General features: G+C 45.1%; 1 protein-coding gene across 1 annotated transcript in view; it reads right to left on the bottom strand.

Moving 5' to 3' along the window:
• Positions 1 to 26,970, bottom strand: part of ZDHHC8 (zDHHC palmitoyltransferase 8) — a 164,232-nt gene that overhangs the window by 28,336 nt on the left and 108,926 nt on the right. The window contains exons 2-5 of the mRNA XM_028711070.2: positions 11,949 to 12,070; positions 9,057 to 9,214; positions 3,079 to 3,251; positions 1,446 to 1,548 (exon numbers count right to left, since the gene is read on the bottom strand). Of these exons, the coding sequence (XP_028566903.2) occupies positions 1,446 to 1,548; positions 3,079 to 3,251; positions 9,057 to 9,214; positions 11,949 to 12,070 (556 nt within the window). The remainder of the gene's footprint in view (positions 1 to 1,445; positions 1,549 to 3,078; positions 3,252 to 9,056; positions 9,215 to 11,948; positions 12,071 to 26,970) is intronic.

Below are 26,970 nucleotides of genomic sequence, written 5' to 3'. Positions count from 1 at the left end.
TAGATGCGTTTAAAATAAAATTTAAATAGCAAAGCTCTGTGGGGAGCGAGGGAGTACTTACTTTCCTTTCCCCTGCCTGTCATTTCCCTGCCCTAAAGCCCCCAACCCCTTTCCCATTTTCCTGCCACATGTAGGGGAAAGCTGTTTTTCGGCTTTATTTACATAAACCCTACTGGCAATGGTGGGCAGCAGAAGTTCAGTGAAAAATTCTGAGAGCATGTGATGGCCTAAGAGAAAATTATATGAAACGGATATATCAATGGTATCTAACACCGAGTAAATTGGCAAAAATGTATAAATCTAAATCAAGTAAGTGTTGGAAATGTAAAGAGAAAGAAGGTTATTTTTATCATATGTGGTGGTTTTGTAGTAAGGATAAAGCTTGCTGGGAAATGATATATAATGAATGGAAAAGGGTGTTTAAAATAACGTTTGTAAAAACAAACAAACCTAGAAGCTTTCCTTTTGGGAATTATAGGGACAGAAGTACCCAAACTGTACGGAAACGTATTCATGAATGCTACTATAGCACCAAGAATGTTACTTGTCCCCCAAATGGAAAGAAGTAAAAGTCCCAGCAGGAAGAATGGATACAAAAACTTATGGAATATGCAGAAATGGCGAAACTTACCAGAAGAATAAGAAATCAAGATAACAAACTTTTTATAAAAGAATGGAAATGGTTTCTTGACTATTTACAGACAAATTGTAAACTGATAAGAACTTTGGCAGGATTACTGTAATAACCTGCAGTTTCATAAGAGTATATTTTTAAAGTAGATGAATAAAGGAACAAATTAAGTTAATTTGGATAGGCAGAAGATATTAAAAATAAATTTAAGGAACTGCAGAAAGAGGGAGAAGGAAGTCAAGTTTTGAAATGGTGTTGCCGAACTACAGCTTCCATCATCGCTGGCCATTGGCTGCATGTGCAGGGGCTGATGGGAACTGCAGTTCAAGCACACCTGGAGGGCCACATGTTTCCATGGAAATATACATTACCATGCAAATTCCTGCTTTTATCTATCTGCTGTTTGCATCTTTGAATGTGTTTATTGCGTCGCTGAGTTCCTCTAGGCAAACTGTTTATTGAGCATCCATCTCTGCTTTGCTTATACAGAGCTTGTTTGGAGATGATAAGATGTCTGCTCTTTATTGAACGCTAATCAATCGTTACCTTACGCTTTTTTGTACATTTCCCTGTCACCTTTATAAGTGGAAAAAGTCAAATGAAAATGCAGGTTTGTTGCAACAGAGTGTGACAGAGCGCGACTTTAACTGTGCAAACCCAAATTTCCAGAACACTATTGAATCCCTCCCCCAAAATAATGATAATCTGGAGGTGATCTTTAATATTTTCATGTATGCTGCCCGGCTAATGCAGTCTAAGGGCAGGGTATACATTTTTATTACTCCTGCTAATAATAATAATAATGTCATCTTACCTGTTCATTAGTTGTGCGTCCCCGGGCCACTAAAACAATATGGAAACCTGTGAGACCAATGACTGGAATAAAGAACAAACCCGCCACACACATGACAGCCATACTGTATGCTAGCATTAAGGAAATTCTCTACTTCAGGATGAAGAAATGACTGAAGGAGAAGAAAAAATAACCTGGAATATAATCGTCCTCTATTTGGGGACAGTGAAGACCCAGTGAAACTTATTTCCCTCCATTTGTTTGTCCTCTGGCAAATACCAGTGGGTGGTATACTGCCTTTGACTACTGAGATTTTACTTAGCTTTCTTCTTCATTATCATAATTTATTATTGATAAAGGTGCCTAAAAATACACTAAGAACTGTAGAGGGGGGGAAACTATCAGGCCCTGGGCCTGAAGGCTCACAATCTAGAAAACTGGACACAAAAGGGAACAGAATTAGAAGGAAGAAAGGGAAAACTCTGCACTAGCCGGGAGAGAGACTGGTCTGTTTCAAAATACAGCAGTAAGCCAAAGCATGGCTAAGGGTGAACGATGGAGTGTGCTAGTACGCCGAGTGCAGCTGCTTTGCAACTCGCCTTGCGCCCAGCTGGAAATATGAGAAATGAACATAGGAAGCTACTTTATATTGGGTCAGACTCCTGGTCCATCTAGTTCTGTATTTCCTACACTGACGGGTAGCAGCGTTTTAGGATTTCAGATGGGAGTTTTGGGCCTTGGAGATGCTGAGGATCAAACTTGGCGCCATTTGCAGGCAGTGTAGGTTCTATAATAATAATAATAATAATAATAATAATAATAATAATAATAATAAATTTTATTTATATCCCGCCCTCCCCAGCAGAAGCCGGGCCCAGGGCGGCTAACAACAATAAAATAGTACAACATTCTAAAATCATTTCATTATAAAATTAATTCAAATCAAATTGATGGCAACCATTAGGCTAAAGTTCTGTGAAGATTGCCAAAGGAGGGAGTCAGGCTGTGCCCTGACCAAAGGCCTGGTGGAACAGCTCTGTCTTGCAGGCCCTGCGGAAAGATGTCAAGTCCTGCAGGGCCCTAGTCTCTTGTGACAGAGCGTTCCACCAGATTGGAGCCACAGCCGAAAAAGCCCTGGCTTTAGTTGAGGCCAGCCTAACCTCTCTGTGGCCTGGGACCTTCAGGATGTTTTTGTTTGAAGACCGTAAGTTCCTCTGTGGGACATACCAGGAGAGGCGGTCCCGTAGGTACGAGGGCCCTAGGCCGTATAGGGCTTTGAAGGTTAAAACCAGCACCTTAAACCTGATCCTGTACCCCACCGGGAGCCAGTGCAGCTAACATTGGGCCACAGCCTTTCTCCAGCAGAAAAAGAGGAGACCAGGAGGCCTTTTGGACTCTGTAACTCTGCATCATGCCATGTTAGCTGACAGCTGCGTAAAACATCTGCACCAGGGATGGGGAACCTATGACCCTCCATGTGTTATTTGGGCTGCAGACCTCCCATCATCCCCAATCACTGGCCATGCGGCTGGGAGAAGTCGTAGAACTACCATGACCGAAGGGCCAGCTGTTTGTGCAGGTCCTAAGGGAGGCCCCATCTGCCCGGTTCCTTCTGCACAGTTCCTGAACATCCCAAACACCGAAGGAAGGATACGTGATGGCTGTGGGTGCCGCCCCCAGCTTCTGCGCATGGTGTAAAACATAGATAAGCCCAAAGCTGAACACTCCAACCATGTGGGCGCTTAAGGACAGCAAGAAAAGGAAAAAATATCGGTAGTTCCTCCGTCCTATGCAGTTATTAACCCAAGGGCAGTGATGGTCAAAATCCTTGCAAAGAAATGAAGAGACACAGCGTAACATACAGCTACGGAAAGAAGCAACGTTATCACAGATGCCACCCACAATTTCCAACTTTGCTTTGCCCGGTATTTAGCTGGCAACAATAAAACCACAGAATCCAGCTGGATTGCACTATTTTGAGAATCTTGAGCTTTTCGTTATTTTTAAACTTTGTCCTAGGTCCCATTGCTTAGAAAAAAAGGAACACAGAAAGCTCCCTTGTAGAGAGTCAGACCATTGGTCCATCTAGCTCAGCAGTGTTGACACTGACTGGCAGTGACTTTCCTAGGTTTCAAGTAGGGACACCAGAGATCGAACCTGCGACCTTCTGCATGCAAAGCAGATGTTCCACCACTGAGCTATGGCCCTTCCTGTCAAAGAAAGACCCAATGAGAAAGTGGACTTCTATGGAAAGAGAAAATGCGGGTTGATTATGTCTACATCATAGTTTGATGGTGGCATAGTGGCAGAGTAATTACCATATTTTTCACTCTATAAGACGCACCAGACCACAAGACGCACCTAGTTTTTGGAGGAGGAAAACAAGAAAAAAAATATTCTGAATCTCAGAAGCCAGAACAGCAAGAGGGATCTCTGTGCAGTGAAAACAAGCAATCCCTCTTGCTGTTCTGGCTTCTGGGATAGCTGAGCAGCCTGCATTCGCTCCATAAGACGCACACACATTTCCCCTTACTTTTTAGGAGGGAAAAAGTGAGTCATAGAGCAAAAAATAAGGTACCTGATGGCTTCACCCAATGCCCAGGTAGAAGATGAATTCTCTGCCTCCCCACCAACACCACTTTAAGTTAAACTGCTGAAAGCTAAGCTTTTACACTCACATTTTCCTGTTCTGTACATAACTTGGTTTCTAATTTGAACAGTAGAAAGGGTGTTGTCAACAACACTCAAGGTGCTGCACAGCAATATAAAAAACAGACTTTTTCAAACCTGGGCCCCCCAAACACTACTGGACTACAACTCCCATCAGCCCCAGACAGCTTAAGCCAATGTCTAGGGATGATGGGATATGTAGTAAAAAAAAACCCCTTGGCAACCCAAGGTTGAAAGACGCTGCTCTAGATATTGCCTCATTCTGGAGCATTGGTGGTGGAGTGGTGGTGGAGATGGCAGTCATCATTCAATATTGTAACCAACTTATTTCTTCTCTCCCTCTATCTCTTAATGGTTGATAAAAAAAACCAGCAGCCATCATAGGAACATGGCAGCCTGCATGGGTGGCGGCAGCAACCCCTCTCTCCCAGCAATGCCCATCAAAAGTGGCAACTTCTGGGGCATTCTGGGAAAATAAAGTGGTAGCCATCAGAAGGCACCTGCAAAATTTAGGCCCACTGCCTATCCCTAAATGACTGGGTACAAATGAGCTGTTGAAAACAAGCCCAATTGTTACTCATGGGATTAGTGTTGAATGTAGAGCCTCATTTGGTTCAATCTTTCATTCATTACCAAATGACTATGTGCCCCTACTGCAGGGCACTATATTGAGTCACCCATTGCCATCCTTTCCAAGGCAAGTTTGGTGGGACGGAGGGAGGTCTACCTGCTCAAGGGCCCGCCAAAAACTGGAGCCAACTGAACGGCAGCATGCAAAATTCAGGTATGTATGGACAGAACCAATTTATCCCACATGCCACTGGGAAAGGAAGATTTGGGCTTGTCTTGTGTGAGTAGAATGGTTGTGGGGACTGGCTGCCTCCAGCATTTGCTATCTCGCCCTGCAGCATTTAAGTTATGCTTTCCATTGGAAGTGATTGTGAAATTTAAAACCTGGATGTGAATGAAACAAATGAATGACGACTCTTGCCTTTTAAAGGGAGCCTCTGGATTGAAACACCAATAAAGGCTTCATTGTGACCAAGTCTCCTGGCACCAGCGTGATACATAAGCACATAGGAGTTTCACCTCGCCAAAAAGGGAGGGGGAAATCAATAGACGGCTTGGTCTGATGACAAAGCTTATTGATTCAAGGTTTGTTAATGGCTCTGCTTATTCTCCTCGGTAAGCAATCAAAGCTTAATAATGTAGGAATGCTGTCTGCTACAGCAAACCAGGACGGGAAGTGATGCAAGATGGTCTGCATTATGTCTCACTCGGAAAAATGGGAGGAAAAAAAGGACACCTGGTCTCCTTGTGCTTCCTCGGGGGAAAGCTTGTAGGGCAACCTCCCCTAACCTGGATGCCCGCCAGATGTTGTTAGACTACAAGTCCCATCAGCCCCACCCAGCATGGTCAATGTTCAGGGATGATGGGTGTTGTAGTCCAGCACCTGGCCAGAGTTTCCCTATCCCTGCCCTAATGGAAGGTTGGCCTCAGTGAGTGCGCTTCCACAGTGAGCTCCCTGCTCAGATTAGGGCTTTCTCTTGTGCAAATGGCTCTTGCAAATTCTAGTTCAAGGGCGGAGAACGTGACGCCCTCCAGACAGCTCACATCCATTCCAGCCAGCATGTCCTATGTCAGGAATCATGGGAGTTGTAGTCTAACGTCTGGGTCTTGAAACAGGATGAGTGAACAGGCATTGAATCCAATGCTTTTTGAATCTGGTGTCTTTTCCTGTTGCTCTGCAGGGTGGCAGGAAAAGGTGGGAAATTTTAAAAAGTGCCACGTTCAAGCAGAGGCTGGAAAGGAAGTAGATTCTTTCTTTCTTTTTTAATTTGGCACTGTGGCTTATCTATCATCTATCAATCTATCTACAGTGGTACCTCTGGATGCAAACGGGATCCGTTCCGGAGCCCCATTCACATCCTGAAGTGAACATAACATGTGATTGCGCGTCTGCACGTGACGTCATTTTGAGTGTCTGTGCATGCGCGAGCAGCGAAACCCGGAAGTAACACACTCCGTCACTTCCGGGTCGCCACAGAGCACAACCCAAAAATGCTTAATCTGAAGCGTATTCATGCCGAGGTATGACTGTATCTATGACTATCATCATCTATTTATCTATCTATCATCTATCTATCTGATTCATATACCACCTTTCTGCCAAGGCACCTAAGGGGGTTTACAAGTTTAAAACATTGAAACAACTGCATTGTCTAATATGTAGAGTGACAGAGTCATCTCAGGCCACTGGGAGCTGATGACGTACGGTATGTCCTCCCTGCTCTGGGCCTCCTCGCTTCTGCCTTCCCTCAGGCCACACAGGTCAGGACAGCCATATGACATCAGGTGATGGGCAGATGGGTATTCCCTCCCCCCCAAAAACCACCTGGAAGGCTGGAAGTTCTTCACCACTGGAACAGATGATCTCCACATTCCCTTCCATTGTCATTAAGTTCAGCAGGTGTTAAGACTTCAAAAATTCTATGATAATACTTCACTAAATACAATACAATAAAGAATTATCTGGCTACAGTATAGCACAGTATCAACACCTGTTGAACCTTATGAGAATGTTGCTTTTCTAAAATATATAAACGAATATTAGAATGGCATATAAAAGGTTAAATTGGTTATGATACAGTGGGTGAGGGACTTTGGACATAATATACAACTTACAGCATGTGAGAGGTTATGGAACTGGGATTTGAAGTTTACAGCATATTATACTTTGAAAGAAAATTACATTGAAATGATGTACCGTTGGTAAAGGTAAAGGGACCCCTGACCGTTAGGTCCAGTCGTGAACGACTCTGGGGTTGCGGTGCTCATCTCGCTTTATTGGCCAAGGGAGCCGGCGAACCAGAGCACGTCCCAGCTCCTGCCAACCTAACAGTTTGAAAGCACGTCAAAGTGCAAGTAGATGAATACTTGCTCCGGCGGGAAGGTAAACGGCATTTCCATGCACTGCTCTTGTTTTGCCAGAAGCGGCTTAGTCATGCTGGCCACATGACCCAGAAAAACTGTCTGCGGACAAACATCAGCTCCCTCAGCCAGTAAAGTGAGATGAGCACCGCAACCCCAGAGTCGTTCGTGATTGGACTTAACTGTCAGGGGTCCTTTACCTTTTTTTATATAATGAACTGGAAAAAAATCTTTAAAATAACCTTTTCTAAAAAACAACCCAAAGCTTTCCTGCCAGGAATTCTAGGTACTGAAATACTAATGGATCAGAAAAGACTATTTATGTATGCGACCACTGCTGCTCAGATGTTACTTGTCCAGAGATGGAAAGAAGACATAGTCACTACCAGGGAAGAATGGCAAATTAAACTGATGAAGTATGCCAAAATGACTGGAAGAATTAGAAATAAGGAAGACCCAAATTTTAATAAGAAACAGGGAAAACATATAATTTATCATTGTAAACAATTAATATTATTAATAGGATTGGAATGAAACTTGTAGTTTAATGTTGACCTATGGTTGTAATGGAGATTTAACAAACTGGGTTTAATAGAGAAGTTGCAGGAGGAAAAAAGTTAACATAAGGACCCACAATGGGGAGGAGGGAAGTTCAGGAGAATCTATGGAATTCTCTTTTTATTTTGGTTGTTTGATAATTGTTTGTAAATTTCAAAATTAAGAAAATTTTATTTTTTTAAAAAAGAGAATGTTGAAACCCGCTTAAAGGTTTGTTAGGGTTGGTTTTTTTTTAAATTGCTGTTAGAATTAAAATCCTGTTCTTGTTTCTCGGAGAATGAATTCTGCTCCGTTAGTTTTCATTGCGACCGATCTTGTGATTACAGTCAGAATGCTTTACAATTGACTCTGGCTGCCTTTGACACCTCGCTTAATGAGTTTCTGCTTATTACAACTGATTAGATTTCCCCTCCCTTTTTAATTACACAGTTGACTACTTTTAAACATTGTGTTAAAGACTTAAGAGTTCTATCTTACTCTTGCTTTCTTATAAGTAAGTCCTATTGAGTTCAGTGGGGTTAGCATGACAACTGTAGTCAACCTGCTGATGGAAAGAAATGGCCTCACAACAGAAATTATCCCGAATAATTTTGGTATGGAGGACAGCTACACCTTGCCTGAACAATAACATCCAAGAGTCACAGTTCTCTAGTTTACAAACAACATGTCCTTGTCTCTTTTGGCTGCATTCTTCACCAGATCGGGCTAGAAATCTCCACTATACTTTGCTATTAGGGAGCTGAAGCTAAAAAAGAAAAGAAAAAAGCAACAGTCCTCACCTCACCAAAAAAAGCCAATGGCTGAAAAGGTATATTGGACCCAGGGATTCAAGCACAATGCTGTTGAGCCAAATATTCATGCTAAATACTACGACCATACATGTTTATATCAATGCAGGATCCCAGGATGGTATGCAACATTAAAAAACAAACAAAAGCAAAATTAAACTAGTTAAAACTCTACTACTAAGTTATGATTTCCATCTCCACAAAATGCTCTAGGACAGTGTTTCCCAACCTTGGGCCTCCAGCTGTTTTTGGACTACAACTCCCATCATCCCTAGCTAGCAAGACCAGTGGTCAGGGATGATGGGAATTGTAGTTCAAAAACAGCTGGAGGCCCAAGGTTGGGAAACACTGCTCTAGGATACAGTCAAACCTTGGTTCTCGAACGGCTCTGTTTTTGAACGTTTCGGCTCCCGAATGTCAAAAACGCGGAAGTAAATGCTCCGATTTTCGAATGTTTTTCGGAACCCAAACGTCTGCCACGGATTCTGCTTGAGTGCAAGAAGTTCTTGCAACCAATTGGAAGCCGCAACTCAGTTGTCGAACGTTTCAGATGTCGAACGGTCATCTGGAACGGGTTACGTTCGACAACCGAGATTTGACTGTACTGGTGAGCCATATTTCGTTATGGTTCCACCACGGAGCTAAAGTCCCTTCCCCCAAAGTGGGCAGGGGGGCACTGTCCTACCTCAACACAATTGTCACAGACGCTGCAATGGGAACAGCGCGGGGGGCGGTAGAAATGGCAGGTGGCGCACCACTTCATCCGTACTTGGATCCCTTTAATCTCCACGTTCTTGTAGAGCGGAGCTCGGAAGTCGTCGTCTTTATCCTCGTCTTCGTCTGCTGCTCAAAGGTTTCAACCCCGTCCCCGGGAAAGGGGGAGAAAACACATGGTTAGATGGAGGCAGAAGATGGTTAGCGCCAAACCCCTAAGAGCACAGCACAACGTAACATAGAGCAACACAATGGGAATCTGCCTGGCACCAAGTCAGACTATTGGAGCATCTAGCTCAGTACTTCCTACACTGCCACTGTTGGGTTTTCCAGCAGAGTTCTGTCCCAGCCCCAGCTGGAGATGCCAGGGATTGAAACTCGGTCCTTCTGCATGCAAAGCAGCTACTCTAGTGCAGCTCTGGCCCTTCACCACTGTCTAGACCATAGCTGTCAAGCGTCCCTTATTTGGCGGGACAGTCCCTTATCCTAGCGCCATGTCCTGCTGCTGTCCCTTATTGATGATGTCCCTTAAATAAGCTACTGAAGGTAATGGGGCTCTTTCTATGTCCAGCTGTCCTTTGACAACAACAAATTGTTGCTGTTTTTTGTGTTGAATATATGCTATATGGTAATTTATGGACCTAATAGGTATCTAAAGCCATTTGCACGCAACAAAATATGTATTTTATCAGAGTAATTGTTGATCCCTTATTTTGGCTGCTGATCCCTTATTTTCGAGGCTGCTGGTCCCTTATTTTCAAATCTGTAAGTTGACAGCTATGGTCTAGGCAAGAGGATGCAGTCACTGTAGCCCTACCAGTGACACAAACATACAGTGGTACCTTGGTTGTCGAATGGCTTGGCTCCCGAACAAATCGGCTCCCAAACGCCGCAAACCCTGGAGTAAGTGTTCTGGTTTGCGAACGTTTTTTGGAAGCCGAACTTCCGACGCAGCTTCTGCAGCTTCCGATTGGCTGCAGGAAGCTCCTGCAGCCAATCGGAAGCTGCACCTTGGTTTTCGAAGAGTTCTGGGAGGCGAATGGACTCCCGGAACGGATTAAGTTCGACAACCAAGGTACCACTGTAGTCTGAACATTGGAAACAGAGGGAGTGATACATTAAACTCATGTCTAAACTGTACGGTCACATTCACACCACGTATTTCAAGCACATGGCTTCGCCCAAATAATCTTTGGATCCTGTGGTTTGTTAAGGCTGCTTCGGTTGCCAGGATTCTTTGGGAGGAAGTCATGCGCTTTAAATCTAAGGTGTGGAATTGCAAATAAATAAATAAAAACCCCAGCACATTAAAAATCAGAATTCCAGGGGAGAAGGCTAGGCTAACATAACCCTTCTTCCTCACATCCCATTTTATATATTCAGTGTTTTCTGCTCTTAAAAATACATATTCCATGGAGTGCCCACCTGCAGTATAAATTTACCTCCCTTGTCTACCATTTGTGACAGGCTTGGCGTCACTAGGAAATCTCAGCAGAGGTAACGCATTGAATAAAGCCTAAACCCCAGAAAAACAAACATCAGCAGCGATTGCACTAAAAGCTCCTGAGAAGGCAGGAACAAGCCGCTAGTTTCATGACTTGAAAGGACAGGCACTTCAAAAGAAAGAGGCTAAGCTATCCAGACAAGAATCTGCATAGTGTTTACCAGCACATCTCCCATCAAACGTGATAAAAGCTGGCATGTTGCATGAGTTGAAGCCAGGCACACACGCGAACACACACACCTGACAAGAGCATTTGTCGCTGTTCACAACGGCAATCCGTTGCAAATAAACAATGAACGATCCTATTTGGGATACGGGTGACTAACACATCTAAACAACAACAACAACAATTCCAATATACCAGAGATGGGGAATCTGTGCACTTCTAAATATTACTGAATTGCAACTCCCATCTGCCCATCCCTGCTATTTACCAGTAGTAAACTCACTCTCTGTTTATAGAACACGACTTGTCCAAAATTGCACCATCCAGGAGGGAGGTATCTACATGTTCAGAGGAACCCCCAAGGGTTACAGAAGTCCATCAATTTGGGTGGGGGGAAACCTAAGTGGCATTAAAAAAAACCCCACCAGTCTGATGAGGACTGAGCATGCTCGATAGCAACAGAATGCAGAGTATCTGTTGCAGGAGGCGGGGAGTGGGACAAGACGGGTGATGGTGGAGAGGATGGAACAGGGCACAGCTGGCTGGCTAGAACTCTGAACAGGAGTTCTCCAAACTGCAGATTAAGGCTGCATAATCAGGTAACTAATTTTCCTATTAGGGGTATTAATAGGGGCGGAGGGGGGGATAAAAGCTGGTTGTGCCATTTTGTAGGCTAAAAAACAGTTTCTATCCATGGGCTGTTAGGCTGCTGAACAGAAAATACAGTGGTACCTCGGGTTACATACGCTTCAGGTTACATACGCTTCAGGTTACAGACTCCACTAACCCAGAAATAGTGCTTCAGGTTAAGAACTTTGCTTCAGGATGAGAACAGAAATTGTGCTCCGGCGGTGTGGCAGCAGCAGGAGGCCCCATTAGCTAAAGTGGTGGTTCAGGTTAAGAACAGTTTCAGGTTAAGTACGGACCTCCGGAACGAATTAAGTACTTAACCCGAGGTACCGGTATAATATAGTGCAACTGACTTTTGGGGTTGGTGTGTTGTGCAACAAGCACACAGAGTGCAATGAGACTGAGTGTTTGGGGGAGGAGGCTCGGTTAATTTCATTGTACACAGGTTGTACATTGACAATAAATGTATTATATTGTTGTTGTTATCTGTTTGTTTGTTTGTCTTCATTCCTTCCTGCCCATATTTTCCCCGAGCCACCCGCCCTCATCCTGTCCAGCTTTACCTCGTGGAAAAACCCCAGGGTCCATGAAGGTTGCCATGCTGAAGTTTGCGAGTACAAACAGGAACACGAGCCCATTGTATAGCGGGATGGCTGGAGAGACGGCTCTTGTTAACCAGGGGCACCTGCAAACAAGAGAAAAGCAGGGTTGGAATTAGTCTTAGTTTGTCGAACAATTCACCTGTGTCAGTATTTCCCACCCTAGAGCATCTCAACCCGAACTCATTTTAATAAGGCATTCCCCAAAGGCAAAAGTAGGGGTGAAGCAGAGTTGTTGCTGGCATCTGTCCATCTCGAGAGACAGCGGAGTTTGAAGTCAAATCGCTGGAGAATCACAGGGCCTGCTGTGGTTGGAGAGAGTGGTAACTTGCAACTGCTGCCTCTTGCATTGTTTTCCTGCAAGCCTGGGCAGCATGTATGGAGGTCCTGGGTTACTCAGATGACAAGACCCGAGGTACCACTGTACATCAACTCTGAACGTGCTCTGAATGCACATGCACATGGATGTTTCTAGCCACTGGGCACTGTTGCCCCCTCCTCAGCCTTGCTGATGTGGTTCAAAGGATGTGGAAGTGCAACCCATCAGGGGAGCGTATATAAGCCGGGAGCAGGGCGGGTCTTGCTGTCGCTGCAACTGCTCTGCAAGGCACAGATCCGTGGGGGACAGTGCCCAGTGGCTAGAAACGTGTGTGCATGTGCACTCAGACCACATTCAGAGTTGATGTACAGTGGTACCTCGGATTACAGACACTTCAGGTTACAGATGCTTCAGGTTACAGACTCCACTAACCCAGAAATATTACCTTGGGTTAAGAAGTTTGCTTCAGGATGAGAACAGAAATCATGCAGTGGCAGCGCAGCAGCAGCGGGAGGCCCCATTAGCTAAAGTGGTGCTTCAGGTTAAGAACAGTTTCCCAAAACATCTGGAGGACGAGTTTGCCTATACCTGGTTTAGGAAGTCCTTGAAGAGCTAGTGTTCTAGATTTGCCCAAAAGTCAAATCTAAACACGTGGGGCAATGTTTTTGCCCTATTCACGTATAAAGCAGGGTGGTGGTGTTGCACTTTTTCACAAAATGGTGCACATGGGGAGGAAAGCAATACCCAACCCTCTCCCCATGCCTCACCTCCCCCCTTATAACTTTTAAGCATTCCCCCCCTGGCCCGGTTCTATTACTTCAAAACCAAAAAAGGCATCCTCTGTCCTCCGTCAGCAGCCAAGAGAGGAAGGGTCACTGGGAGGCTACACCTCCTTGCCTCTGACAGTGAACATCACGGCATGGGGAGAGAGGCGCTATCCACTGACCAGTGAAAGAAAGCTGCTTCTATTCGAGTTTTCCTCTTCCCTCCTTATTCCCTTTTCCTTTTGTGTCATGCCTATTTGATTCTGAGTCCAATGGCAGGCGTTGTCTTATCTCTTGATGTGTGTGCAGCTTTGCAGATGATTTTGATAATGATAATAATAATACTGGCAGTGAGAAAAATGCTTAACAAGCTTCTGTTTTGTTTAAAAAGCAGACGTCTCCATTCCCCACTTTATATGTGAACAGGATAAACTTTTAACACATAGGTGATTGCCTTGCACATCTAGTTTGGGCCAAAGCTGCTTGCTTGTATGAAACTACCTCCCATGCTTGGTGGGCCAGCTGTAACACGCTTTGATTAACAAAGGATTTCCCTGAAATACTTTGGTACAAATTGTTCTTGTGCGGCTGGCCCGAGATGGTACAAACTAGATGATGTGATTCCCTTCCTCCCACGCCCACAGAACGGGTAACATTTTAAACAAATATTAATAATATTATTACAAATTGCACAAAAATGCCAAAAAGAAAATGTCTCCGAGAGCAGAAAAGAAAGGGAGGTTCAATTAAGTTAATTGCAAATCACTAGTCTATGACATCGCCAGCATGTGTTCCTTGACATTATGTTGAGTAAATGCATTGTTCCAAAAAAACAGATGAACAATTCCCAGTCACAAACAAATACTCGCCTTGCCCTTGAATTGCTTTCACGAGCATGGATTATAGCAGTAATTTTACGCAAGATCCTAGCAAGCTAAGCCTTCTGCAACCTCTCCCTCATGGTTGGAATTTTCCATGAGTTCCAGTTTTTGGCAATAAGCTTATTTGCAGTTATCAACATCTCTGTTTTCATCCATAGCATCTTTCGGATTATTTTGAGAGGCAAAAACAATAGGCTTTCCTAGTACTTCCTGAATGGTTCTTGCCCTTGAAATCTGAAAGGTTTTAATCCCTTTGAACAGCCACCAATCCTCCTAATGCTTTCAAGGCTAGATTTGAATTGCCGGAGTTATCATATTTGATAAGCCACACATCTTTTGAGCAGGTGTGTATTGCCAAACCAAACTGGGCCCCCACATTTTGAAGGGCCTCAGAAACAGAAATTTCAGCATGCGGTTATCATGCTACTGTTACAAGGCCACAGCGGGCAGACAAACAAAGCCACTGTTACAAGAGAGCAAGGCCACAGCCGGCAGACGAACAAAGAAACCTTCAAAAGGAAGAAACATGGAATGTTAGAGCCTGATTGGATAAGAATGTAGACTTTCACTCTCTGTTTATTTAGTCTATAAAAAGTGGGTGCACCCTGATTGGGGTGTGCAGATTGCGAACATATTGCGCTGCACCATTTGCTATGCATAAGGTAAAGGGACCCCGACCATTAGGTCAAGTCGTGACTGACTCTGGGGTTGCGGCGCTCATCTCGCTTTATTGGCCGAGGGAGCCGGCGTACAGCTTCCGGGTCATGTGGCCAGCATGACTAAGCCGCTTCTGGCGAACCAGAGCACCGCACGGAAACGCCGTTTACCTTCCCGCCGGAGTGGTACCTATTTATCTACTTGCACTTTGACGTGCTTTCGAACTGCTAGGTTGGCAGGAACAGGGACTGAGCAACAGGAGCTCACCCCGTTGCGGGGATTCGAACCGCCGACCTTCTGATCGGCAAGTCCTAGGCTCTGTGGTTTAACCCACAGCGCCACCCGCGTCCCTATTTCCTATGCATATGCAAATCAAATAAACCTGCTTGAAACCTGAGTTGGCGTTTGCCTCCCTGTGTCCAGTCCGTGCTCCAGAATATCCGAGTCACATGCGGTCCAACAATTTCACCACCTGATTTACAAGGCAGCAAAATGGTTTTATGCGGCCTTTGGTAATTTTTTTTTAGGAAAAGTAAAAGTTTAGGGGTGGGATGTACATAAAACAGCCTATGCATCACTCCTCTTAATGGCCAATGACTGGCACCTGCCGTTTCCTCCCCAAAATGCCTTTCTGAGGTTTGTTGCTGCTACTGCTGGTGCCGCCGCACACAGCAAAGACGAAAGAGAAACAAAAGTGGGCGATTTCACCTCTGAAATACACCACATTGGATGCTATGAGTGTTCCTGAATTATACACATGCATGCATACTGCCAGTCTTATTATAGGTATTTTTACATAGGAACGTAAGGCCATTTCTAATGTTCTCTGTCTGCTAGCACAAGCCACTGCCCCACCTCAAAACGCACATGCACAAAATCTGCAGCAGAAGCAGCAAGAAGTATACACCTGAAATGTTCTAAGCGTTGCATGGAGATTAAAAGAAAATAAATCCCTGCCTGCAGGCTCACAAAAGGAAAAAGGAATGACGACTTCAGAGGAAAGTAGGAACTGGAGCAGAGTGTCCTTTCTGGGTGGAACAGAGGGGTGGCAAACTCCTTATAGCTGCTCCTTCTCTGGCCCACTAGCAGTAGAACTGAATGCAGGCAGACTATTTATTTATGCATTTATTTATAGATGTGAAAGCATTTCTAAAGTGCTTAATACAGTCATACCTCGGATTACAGACGCTTCAGGTTGCGTGTTTTCGGGTTGTGCACTGTGCAAAACCCGGAAGTACCAGAACAGGTTACTTCTGGGTTTCAGCGCTCGCACAAAAACACTAAATTGTGCTTTGCACATGCGCAGAACTGCTGAATTGCAACCCGCGCGTGCACAGACGCTGCGGGCTGCAAACATGTCTCCCGCATGGATCACGTTCGCAACCCAAGCATTCACTGTATTTAAAAAAATCTCTAGGGGGTGTACCATATAAAAACAAACAATATGATCAAAACAAAAACACAATGTACAACACAAGCATATTATGCCTGTTTTGGGGTCACTGCCCTACGACATCCTGCAGGGCAAGTTGCCAAGAGAGGAATTTCCCCAGATGAACTAAGGCATGGGTAGGCAAACTAAGGCCCAGGGACTGGATCCGGCCCAATCGCCTTCTAAATCCGGCCTGTGGACGGTCCGGGAATCAGCGTGTTTTTACATGAGTAGAATGTGTCCTTTTATTTAAAATGCATCTCTGGGTTATTTGTGGGGCATAGGAATTTGTTCTTTTCCCTCCTTCAAAATATAGTCCACCCCCCACAAGGTTTGAGGACAGTGGACCGGCCCCCTGCTGAAAAGGTTTGCTGACCCATGAGCTAAGGGATCTTACAGGTCTCTCTCTCTACAGGGGCAAGCGGTCTTTTGGGTAACCTTGTCCCGAGCCGTTCGGGACTTTATATGTTAACAACAAGAATTTGAACAAGACCTGGTACCTGATCATCAACCTTTGCAGTTCCCTTAAAGGTAAAGGGACCCCTGACCATTAGGTCCAGTCATGACCGACTCTGGGGTTGTGGCGCTCATCTTGCTTTATTGGCCGAGGGAGCCGGCGTACAGCTTCCGGGTCATGTGGCCAGCATGACTAAGCCGCTTCTGGCGAACCAGAGCAGCGCACGGAAACGGCATTTATCTTCCCGCTGGAGCGGTACCTATTTATTTACTTGCACTTTGACGTGCTTTCAAACTGCTAGGTGGACAGGAGCAGGGACCGAGCAACGGGAGCTCACCCTGTCGCAGGGATTCGAACCGCCGACCTTCTGATCGGCAAGTCCCAGGCTCTGTGGTTTAACCCACAGCGCCACCCATGTCCCACAGTTGCAGTTCCCTTAGCACACATGTGATATGTGCACGTCCTGATCACCTCAACAAAAGGATCAGGGAAGCAAACTTCCTGCAGTTGTTCCTTTACTGGCCAATAGAAGTGCCAGGTTGGTCTCCCTTGCCCAAGATGTTGTTCGTCCTCTGAAGCAGGAGATAGAGGATGTCAACAACTCCTAGATCTTTGCCTGTGGCAGAGGTTAGCTCCATAGTCTGAGGTGGGGTGGGCAGACAGTGTTGCATAGCGGTTAGGGTACTGAACTAGGACCTGGAAGACCAAAGTTCAAATCCCAACTCAGAAATGAAGCTCACTGGGCGAGCTTTCAGCCTAACCTAACTCACAGGGTTATTGCAAGGATAAAAAATAGGGAAGAAGTGAAAACGATTATGCCACTTCTAGGTCCTTGAAGAAAAGATGAGATATAAACACAAAAACAAACTCTCTTTGGTGCTCTTCCAGGCACCAAATTGGATTTTTTTCCCCTCCCCCACCTGGAAGTTTTCTAGCAACCGTATACACTAAATGCAGTCCCATGTTCTGTTTATTTTAGTCTGCAGTTTCGGCACCCTTCAGCACAGCTTTTCTCTCCTTTCCCAACCTCCTTTCCTCCAGGAAATGTCACAAGTGACTGCCTGTTAAAACCTGACTTCTCCCACTCATTTGGCAGAGGAAACTTCAAAAGGCTGGCTGGCTGTATGGAGAAAGGAAGCTTTGTTTTGGTTAACATGCAACCCGGCTTCCTCAACCAACTAGGAATTTCGATGCGGAGACAGGGGCATTCGGACATTCTTTTTCAACCTGTACCTCCTGCCTTTCCTTTGGAGAGCTTTCTCAGTTCACTCTGGCGGGGTAACTTTAGCGGGAGAGCAAATCTTATCAATTGCTTGTATTGTTTCACTCAGCTGCCGCCAACTCAGTGCCCACCAGATGTTCTGGGCTGCATCTCCCATCAGGCCCAGCCAGCAGGTCCTGACATCCAGCTTGGCTTTGGGGAGGCCTCACCAGGCACCTCAACCCACAGGCCTAATTGCAACGACGGTGAATGACCTTGGAGAAGCCAGAGATTAACTGCCAGGAGAACATAGCAAGGGATTTTATGGTGGGTTTCTTCTCTGCATAGCCGCGGCTCACCTGGCATGACTGCCACCTCAAGCCTCCCAGAAGCTATTTCATTCTTCACACTGCTGCACCGGAAATGCTAATTTCTTTCTTGTAAAAACACACACACACACACACACACACACACAGAAGCAAAGGCTGGCTGGCCAATAACAGCAGGGCATTCAGCTATGCCTAATTCTGGTAACCAACAGCCTCAAGCATGAATAGAGAATCACTTTTCAGCTCAAGGGCCACATTCCATTCTGGGCAGGCTTCCAAGGGCCACAGGCCAGGGGCCAGAGGCAAACGTGAGGACAGCAATAAAAGTGAATTTTACCTTTGTGCATTAGGTTAACGTCTTTACATTCACACATCCTTGTCTATCCTCCATCTAGACCACTAAGAAGCATCCTTAAGAGTTCAAGGACACACTCCAGCAGGCAAAAGCACTCAGGGTGTCAAGTAGGGACAGTGATGGATGTGACACACAAGGGCATGTGTCCTGGAAGAATCCAGAGCACCTGAACACAAACTGAGTCTTCCTGATTGTAGAAGAAGAAGAAGACAAAGACGAAGAAGAAGGAGGAGGAGGAGGAGGAGGAGGAGGAGGAGGAGGAGGAGGAGGAGAAGGAGGGGGGTTTGGATTTGATATCCCACTTTATCACTACTGCTGTGGGTTAAACCACAGAGCCTAGAGCTTGCCGATCAGAAGGTCGGCTGTTCGAATCCCTGTGACGGGGTGAGCTCCCATTGCTTGGTCCCTGCTCCTGCCAACCTAGCAGTTCGAAAGCACGTCAAAGTGCAAATAAATAGGTACCGCTCTGGCGGGAAGGTAAACGGCGTTTCCGTGCGCTGCTCTGGTTCGCCAGAAGTGGCTTAGTCATGCTGGCCACATGGCCCGGAAGCTGTGCACCAGCTCCCTCGGCCAATAAAGTGAGATGAGCGCCGCAACCCCAGAGTCGGTCACGACTGGACCTAATGGTCAGGGGTCCCTTTACCTTTAAGGAGTCTCAAAGCAGCTAACAATCTCCTTTCCCTTCCTCCCCCACAACAAACACTCTGTGAGGTGAGTGAGGCTGAGAGATTTCAAAGAAGTGTGACTAGCCCAAGGTCACCCAGCAGCTGCATGTGGAGGAGCAGGGAATTGAACCTGGTTCACCAGATTACGAGTCCACCACTCAACCACTACACCACACTGGCTCAGGTCCAATAAACCAGCACCCTGCTTTGCACAACGGCAAATTAGATGCCTGCAAGGATCCCACAAACAGGAAATAAATGCAACAGCCTATTCATACTGTCTGCCCCCCAGCAGCTAGCATTCAGCAGTCTACTGCCTTGAAACATGGAGGTTCTATTTTGCCAAACAGCCATTGATCATATCCTCATTTTTAAATAGGTCTAGTACTGGTGTGTGGGGGGGAGAACCCAAATCAGTACTCCTCCCTACATCATGTGAATTCGCTAAGTTAACTATGGAGCGTGCGGTAAATGCAAAGACGAGAAGATCTTACACAGCCTCTAAAGGAGGAGTGGAGAAAGCTGCTGCCCTCCAATTTGCTGTTGGGACTCCAGTGCCCATCTGCTCCAGCCAGCAGGGCCAGAGGTCAGGGATGATGGGAGTTGTAGTCCCATAACATTCACAGCAACATCAGAAGCAGATATAGGGTAGCCCGACCGGTTCGTCCGCACTGGGTGCTGAGCCGGGAGGCCGCCGCAGGAGGCACTGCAACAACAGCAAACAACGGAAGGGGCATCAAATTTTGGCATCGCACAGGGCGCCGCTGAGATTTTAAAGCCCAATGTCCACCACTGGGGCCACTGATTCACCATCTCTGCTCTAGGAAAATGGTCGTGATTGAGATGCTGAGTCCTGTGTGCAATGTTCATCATCATGTTGGCTTTACAATGTCACACTGCGTACTTTAATGTGTGAGTTCACGTGTGTGTGATATTATCTCGATCTTGATATATCTCCTCTAAGTGTCCCTGTTTTCCAGGGACAGTCCTGGATTTACAGAAGCCATCCCGGTTTCTGATTTGATCCTGGAATGTCCCACTTTTCCTTAGGACGTCCCTATTTTCATCAGATAAATGTTGGAGTTATGCAATCCCCAAACCAAGGAGATAAGTAACACAACCTTTAGAAGACATCTGAAAGCAGGACTTCCGGAGGCGGCGCGAAATGGTAATGGCGGTCCTCTTCAGTCTCTGAAGAGGGGCTCCGCAGAAAAGGGTTGTATGCTGCGGCATAGCGACGACCCATTAAGAAAAACCACGGGCAGAGCGAGCCCGTGGCCGTGGGACTCGGTGGGCACCTAAAGCCCCCCCAGAAACGAAGAAGGAACCCCGTAAGGGGCTCCGGAACGTAGAAGGGGGAGCGGTGCTGTGAGTTCATCGCTCTTTCTGCGGAAGCGAAGCCGCGCGGCTGTTACTGATGAGCGCCGACCTTTCTTTCTGAAACATCTGGCTACAAGCAACATAAGATTTGAGACCAAATTGCTAAATTCGGCAGAAAACGGGAGACGAGAAACAGGAAGTCAGTCTTCCGGTTTTGCTTATCCAGATTGACTGGGGCAAACCAGTCAGATGGACAGGGAATAATAATAATAGTAATAATAATAATGGCTTTTTTTAGCAGGAACTCTCAGGTGGGCATCATTGCCATTCTAAGAGAACAAAGGAGGTGTTCATGGAGAGTTCTGGCTCCTCTTTTTCTAGAAAAATAGCACTAATAATACTAATAACAGGACGTCCCCATTTTCATCGGAGAAATGTTGGAGGGTATATATCTATGTATGTCTACATCCTAATGATGGTAATGATTGGTTCCTTCCAAATAAACCCTGTGGTTTTGAGTTCTAACACTACCAGCAACTTTACAAAGGAAATCTCCATGCACCCATCCTTCAGATTCAAGATTTGCAAAGTGGGCTAACAAATCAGGATCTTCTGAATGCTGCAGTTGCGTTCGGAGATCAATCTAATTAATACAAAGCATAACACACTCTGGAGTGTTGCTTGTATCCTTAATTCCTTTTGAAATTCCTGTTTTACATAAACATATTACCATATTTAGATATGATTTAGGGACGACTGGCCTAGAAAATGACGGGAGGAAAGTGTTGAGAGTCATTAAACAAGATTTGGGAAACAATAGGGAAGCCATTTATTCTCTCTCTACCACATTTTGAAGGGTGTTTGTGTGCATTAGAAACTGAAATTCCACGCTTACATTTAATGAAATGAATGCTAACATTTGTGCTTCTCAGGAAACACATTGGGGACTTTGTCTCTGTAAGTCGAACCAATCTGGCTTTGAAATAGGAAATCATATCTAGCATTTGGGCTCTGTTGGTAAAAGCAAATAATTAAAAAAACTCCAGCTTGTCTCAGCTTTTTGCTTTGAATGAAAACTGCCCTATAGGAAATGAAACTTGGGTAGGGAGATGCACCCACACCCAGCAGCCTCATGACTTTTGCTGATGCCTACTCAGTCCAACAACCTCAGATATGCAGATGACACAGCCTTGATGGCAGAAAGTGAGGAAGAATTAAAGAACCTTTTAATGAGGGTGAAAGAGGAAAGCGCAAAATATGGTCTGAAGCTCAACGTCAAAAAAATGAAGATCATGGCCACTGGTCCCATCACCTCCTGGCAAATAGAAGGGGAAGAAATGGAGGCAGTGAGAGATTTTACTTTCTTGGGCTCCATGATCACTGCAGATGGTGACACCAGTCACAAAATTAAAAGATGTCTGCTTCTTGGAAGAAAAGCGATGACAAACCTAGACAGCATCTTAAAAACCAGAGACATCACCTTGCCAACAAAGGTCCGTATAGTTGAAGCTATGGTTTTCCCAGTAGTGATGTATGGAAGTGAAAGCAGGACCATCAAGAAGGCTGATGGCCGGAGAATTGATGCTTTTGAATTATGGTGCTGGAGGAGACTCCTGAGAGTCCCATGGACTGCAAGAAGATCAAACCTATCCATTCTTAAGGAAATCAGCCCTGAGTGTTCACTGGAAGGACAGATCCTGAAGCTGAGGCTCCAATACTTTGGCCACCTCATGAGAAGAGAAGACTCCCTGGAAAAGACCCTGATGTTGGGAAAGATGGAGGGCACAAGGAGAAGGGGATGACAGAGGACGAGACGGTTGGACAGTGTTCTCGAAGCTACCAGCATGAGTTTGACCAAACTGCAGGAGGCAGTGGAAGACAGGAGTGCCTGGCGTGCTCTGGTCCATGGGGTCACGAGGAGTCGGACACGACTAAATGACTAAACAACAACAACAACCCAGTCCTCACCCACTTGGCAAAAAACAAAAAGGTTTCTAACCTTCTGGTGCTTTGAGTGGCACTAGGTGACCACATCCCATCCCCATTTTAATTTTGCACAGTGACTTGCACTCCCCCGTGGGTGGGGTTGGGGTAGGGTTGCCACCTTTGGTCAGGCAAAACATGGGACAAGTCAGGCAATTCACTATCCAGCTATAGATAAATGCACAGAGCCTGGTTCTGCACACATGATCCCCAGCCAGATCAGGGAGTCTCTGTGTAATACAACTGCCTACATCCTTCTCACTGTTTCTTTTTAGATGACTGATTCAATGCCCTGGAGGCTGAAAGCATTTTCTATCAAGGTAGATCGAAAGCAAAGGCAAGCGCCAAGGAATGTCAGTTCATCGCTAACACTAATTCAGAATGAAGCCTGGACAGTGTAGGCCGAATTAGACTATATCAAAGTAAAAATATAAGTCACACCACCCATTAGCAGAAAACTTGCTGAATGCGGTTATCTATTACTAAAGGTTGTTGTAATTGTTGTTATTTTTAAAGAGCAGGTGAGGAGGAGCAAAGTACCTTTCAGGAAAAGGGAGCTAGATGCACCATCCCCTGAGGTTCAACTCTATCCAATTTAACCCTGTTTAATTATTCAAATCAGCTGGGCTGAATAGAAATTCGCTGCAGTTTAATAAGATATGAAGGGTTTCGGTGGAGCGTTCCATTACAACCTGGACCCTTTCCAAATACTAGTGATGTGCGTTCAGTATACTGCAGATCGGGTAAGGCGAATCGATTGAAAACGCAAGAGAAGGGAGCTGCTCTTAGTAAGGAAAGCTCTGTCTCACCACCAAGTAGAAACCGCACACAAAAGAAAGCTTCTCAACAATGCAACTGCTGAGTGCAACAGACTGGTCCTCGATCCCTTTTTTTAAAAATGGCATCTCATCTTAGAATATCACCTCCTACTATGCAATGTTGCACTGGCGATTTTATTTCTCCTGCATAGCAACCTATGTGTATAAAAATCAGCCTTCTTCAAGCTGGTGCCCTCCAGATGTTATGTACTACAACTCGCAGCAGCCAAAACTAGCAACACTCCAGCAGCTTACAAGGCAGTAACAGGAAAAGGACATTCTCTTTCTCTCTCTTTAAAGAAATTAATTGAGTGGCAGGGCAGCTCCAGCCAGGACCTGCATGTCCATTTCAGCCAGAGCTTTGCTGGACAGCTTGCCTAGCTATCCCCAATAACCAGGGTGGATAAAAATAAATGATTAATTTTTTTAAAAAATGGATTTTTTAAATTTAAATCAGATTTTTAAAATAAAATGCTTTTGGAGGAAAAACCTTTCAAAAGATAGTTTTTTATTTATTGTCCAAAGGCTATACATCAGGAAATAAGGATTTGTTTTAAGTTTTTCATATGTGCTAAAACTTAGTCTAAGCTGGGGTTTTTTTTAAAAAAATTGTTTAACCACAAATATGGATACATATGCTATGATGCTATTGTTTTAGTTAAATAAATTTGTTTAAATTGTTATTAAGGAAATTATTATTTTTCTCCTTCCAATAAAGTACAGCAGAAAAGTTGTCCAAACACAAACAGTTAACTTATTAAACCTCCCAATAATTTCATAATTATCTGTCAATGTATTTCTTGATAGTATAACCAAATCAGTAATTTTTGATACAACTGTAAAAACTACTCTGAAATTTTATTATTCCAAAAATATGAAGATTATACCAGCAAGAATGAGTATTTCTGTAAAAAAAAAATGATTTAAATCAAGTCTTACTGATGAGTGATTTAAATCAAGTCTTAATGACTAGTGATTTAAATTGATTCGATTTAAATCAAATCCACCCTGCCAATTTTTAGAAAGAATGACTGGTATCAACTCTTCACTGGGTGCTGGAATAGCCTGCTTCTGCTATGAAATCATTTGCCTTCTCACAATTGAGGGTTTCCCCCAGCTGCTGGATTCCAGAACTATTCCCCTGAAGTTTGGCTCTAACAGTGGCCCTACTGGTGGAGGGGGGAGGGAAGGTGGGAATCAATGTCCTACAATTGCTTATGAGCTATTCAAAATATACAGCAGCACTGCACATTTGAAGTTCATCAACCTAAACGTTGAAAGTGAGGATCTCTGCCAAATCTCTTCTGGAAGAGTGCATGGGACCAGGAATGCAAAATGGGACCTCATATCAGTGCCCATGCACTTCCACTGATGCTAAAGTCAATGCAGCCATCCATTCTCCACCCTGTGATTTGACTTCCTGGCACCCTGGGACAGGACGTGACTTCTGAAGAATTGCAACTCCAGCAACTCACGCTAAAGAAAAATTAACACAGCATCTCCAAAAGGCGGAAATGTTTTTTTCAGGGATAAGTATCGGGAAATAGGGGTGCTGTTACTATGTGCAGCTGGAGCATATTGAGCCAGACGGGAACCCTTGGCTTTCTTTTTATTCCTTTTAAATTTTTTATTTACATTAGCTAAAGTGGTGCTTCAGGTTAAGAACAGTTTCAGGTTAAGAACGGACCTCTGGAACGAATTAAGTACTTAACCCGAGGTACCACTGTACTGTTTCTTTTATATGTGATTATTACAATTTTTCCTAATTATGACTTTAAAAACCGCAAAGTCTCCTCTAGAAATTACAGTGGTACTTTGGGTTACATACGCTTCAGGTTACATATGCTTCAGGTTACAGACTCCGCTAACCCAGAAATAGTGCTTCAGGTTAAGAACTTTGCTTCAGGATGAGAACAGAAATCGTGCTCCGGCGGCGCGGCGGCAGCAGGAGGCCCCATTAGCTAAAGTGGTGCTTCAGGTTAAGGACAGTTTCAGGTTAAGAATGGACCTCCGGAATGAATTAAGTACTTAACCTGAGGTATCACTGTAATCGAAACGAGTCCAGGTGCATATTTTGGGGCACTGTTTGGTAAAGTATTCTCTGAATTTCCCCCATTCTTTCTGGAATTCTTGTTGGAATTCCTTTTAGGAAGCCTTGGCTTTCTGCCAAGCTATCCTATTAAACCTTTCATGGTGCAAGGTACGTAGTGAAATGTGCAAGTTTTGCAGGTGCCCCTGCTCCGTTGGCTGGCTCTTAATTGCTATTTTAGCAGTGTTATGAAAAGGAAAGTGAGAATGTGGCAGTGGAAACAAATATCTATTTTCACTGTTTGCCTTTTAAGCCGCTGAAACGATTCAAAATTCTTGCATCTGTAACCAACTTTGTTGTCTTATCTATTACATCAGCTGTGGTTGGCAGGCAATGCTGGCAGGGCAATGGGAGCACCCAGCTTCCCAATGCTGAGCACTGCTGCTGCTCTCGGAGAGGGGAAGAAGAAGAAGAAGAAGAAGAAGAAGAAGAAGAAGAAGAAGAAGAAGAAGAAGAAGAAGAAGAAGAAGAAGGAGAAGAAACAAACAGTCTGTGAGGTGAGCGAAGTTGAGAGACTTCAGAGAAGTGTGACTAGCCCAAGGTCACCCAGCAGCTGCATGGGGAGCAGCGGGGAATTGAACCCAGTTCCATAGCTGTCAACTTACGGATTTTAAAATAAGGGACCAGCAGCCTTGAAAATAAGGGACCAGCAGCCAAAATAAGGGACCTGCAGCCTCACCTGTTCCAGGCACTCCAGTCTGCCTGTCCTCCTGCAGTCTGGTCAAACTCATGCTGGTAGCTTCGAGAACACTGTCCAACCAACTTTGTAACCAGAGGTTCAACTGACCAGAATCTGAATCACATGCACCACAAGGCCTATGCAGCCTCAACTCAAGATGGCTCCCCGGCCTGGCTTTGCACTGCAAAGTTTGCAGCAGCACGTGCAACAAAATGGCGTCCAGCATTCAAAAACCCCCTCAGCTTGCATTAACTAGCCACACACAAGGCATGCAAGCTCCACCCCCAGTCGTTCTTAGACTTCTTATTGGGTGAGCAACACAGCCAAGCAACACAGTTGGAGCCTCCCTCCTCCCTGGCCAGCAGGGAGGGAGGGAGAGGAGCTGCTTCCTTTGAAATTTAAGGGACATCATTTAAGGGACATTTAAGGGACATCCATCAATAAGGGACAGCAGTGGGACATGGCGCTGGAATAAGGGACTGTCCCTTCAAATAAGGGACATTTGACAGCTATGCCCAGTTCACCAGATTACGAGTCCACCGCTTTTAACCACTACACCACGCTGGCTTTCCAGTGCAGGGCAGGAGAGGTGGCAGAGTCAATCTGACAGTCCTGCCACTGCGCTGGCACCTCCGTGAGCTCCACACACCTCTCTGCTCTCAGTAGGCGGCAGCCAGTAAGCCAATGAACACATGCGAGTATCTCAAACAACTGCAAGCTCCTACCTACGCCACCATATAACAGTTCAGTAGCAACATTTAATGTGTTTCACATTCTCCATGGTCCCAAAATGACACTGAGCAGCCATGTGGATTTCTTAATAAGGCATTCTTATCACAAAGCAAAGGGCGGGGAGGAAACGAGGCTCGCCGGTCTCCCTGGGATTCGGGAAAATAATATATTCTGGAGGGAAGTAATTATAATTACACATGCTGCTGATCACAGAGAAAACCAGGAGCTTCAAGAGAGTGGGTCACAATGCAAAGTCTGCAGCGAAAGAGTTTAACAATGCTCAGCTAACCAGATTTATTTTTGCT

Source organism: Podarcis muralis, chromosome 16 (genome assembly GCF_964188315.1).
Source record: "Podarcis muralis chromosome 16, rPodMur119.hap1.1, whole genome shotgun sequence".
Classification (NCBI taxonomy): Eukaryota; Metazoa; Chordata; class Lepidosauria; order Squamata; family Lacertidae; genus Podarcis; species Podarcis muralis.
The sequence above is the reverse complement of the archived record's forward strand: the minus strand, read 5'-3'. Positions and strand labels throughout refer to the sequence as shown.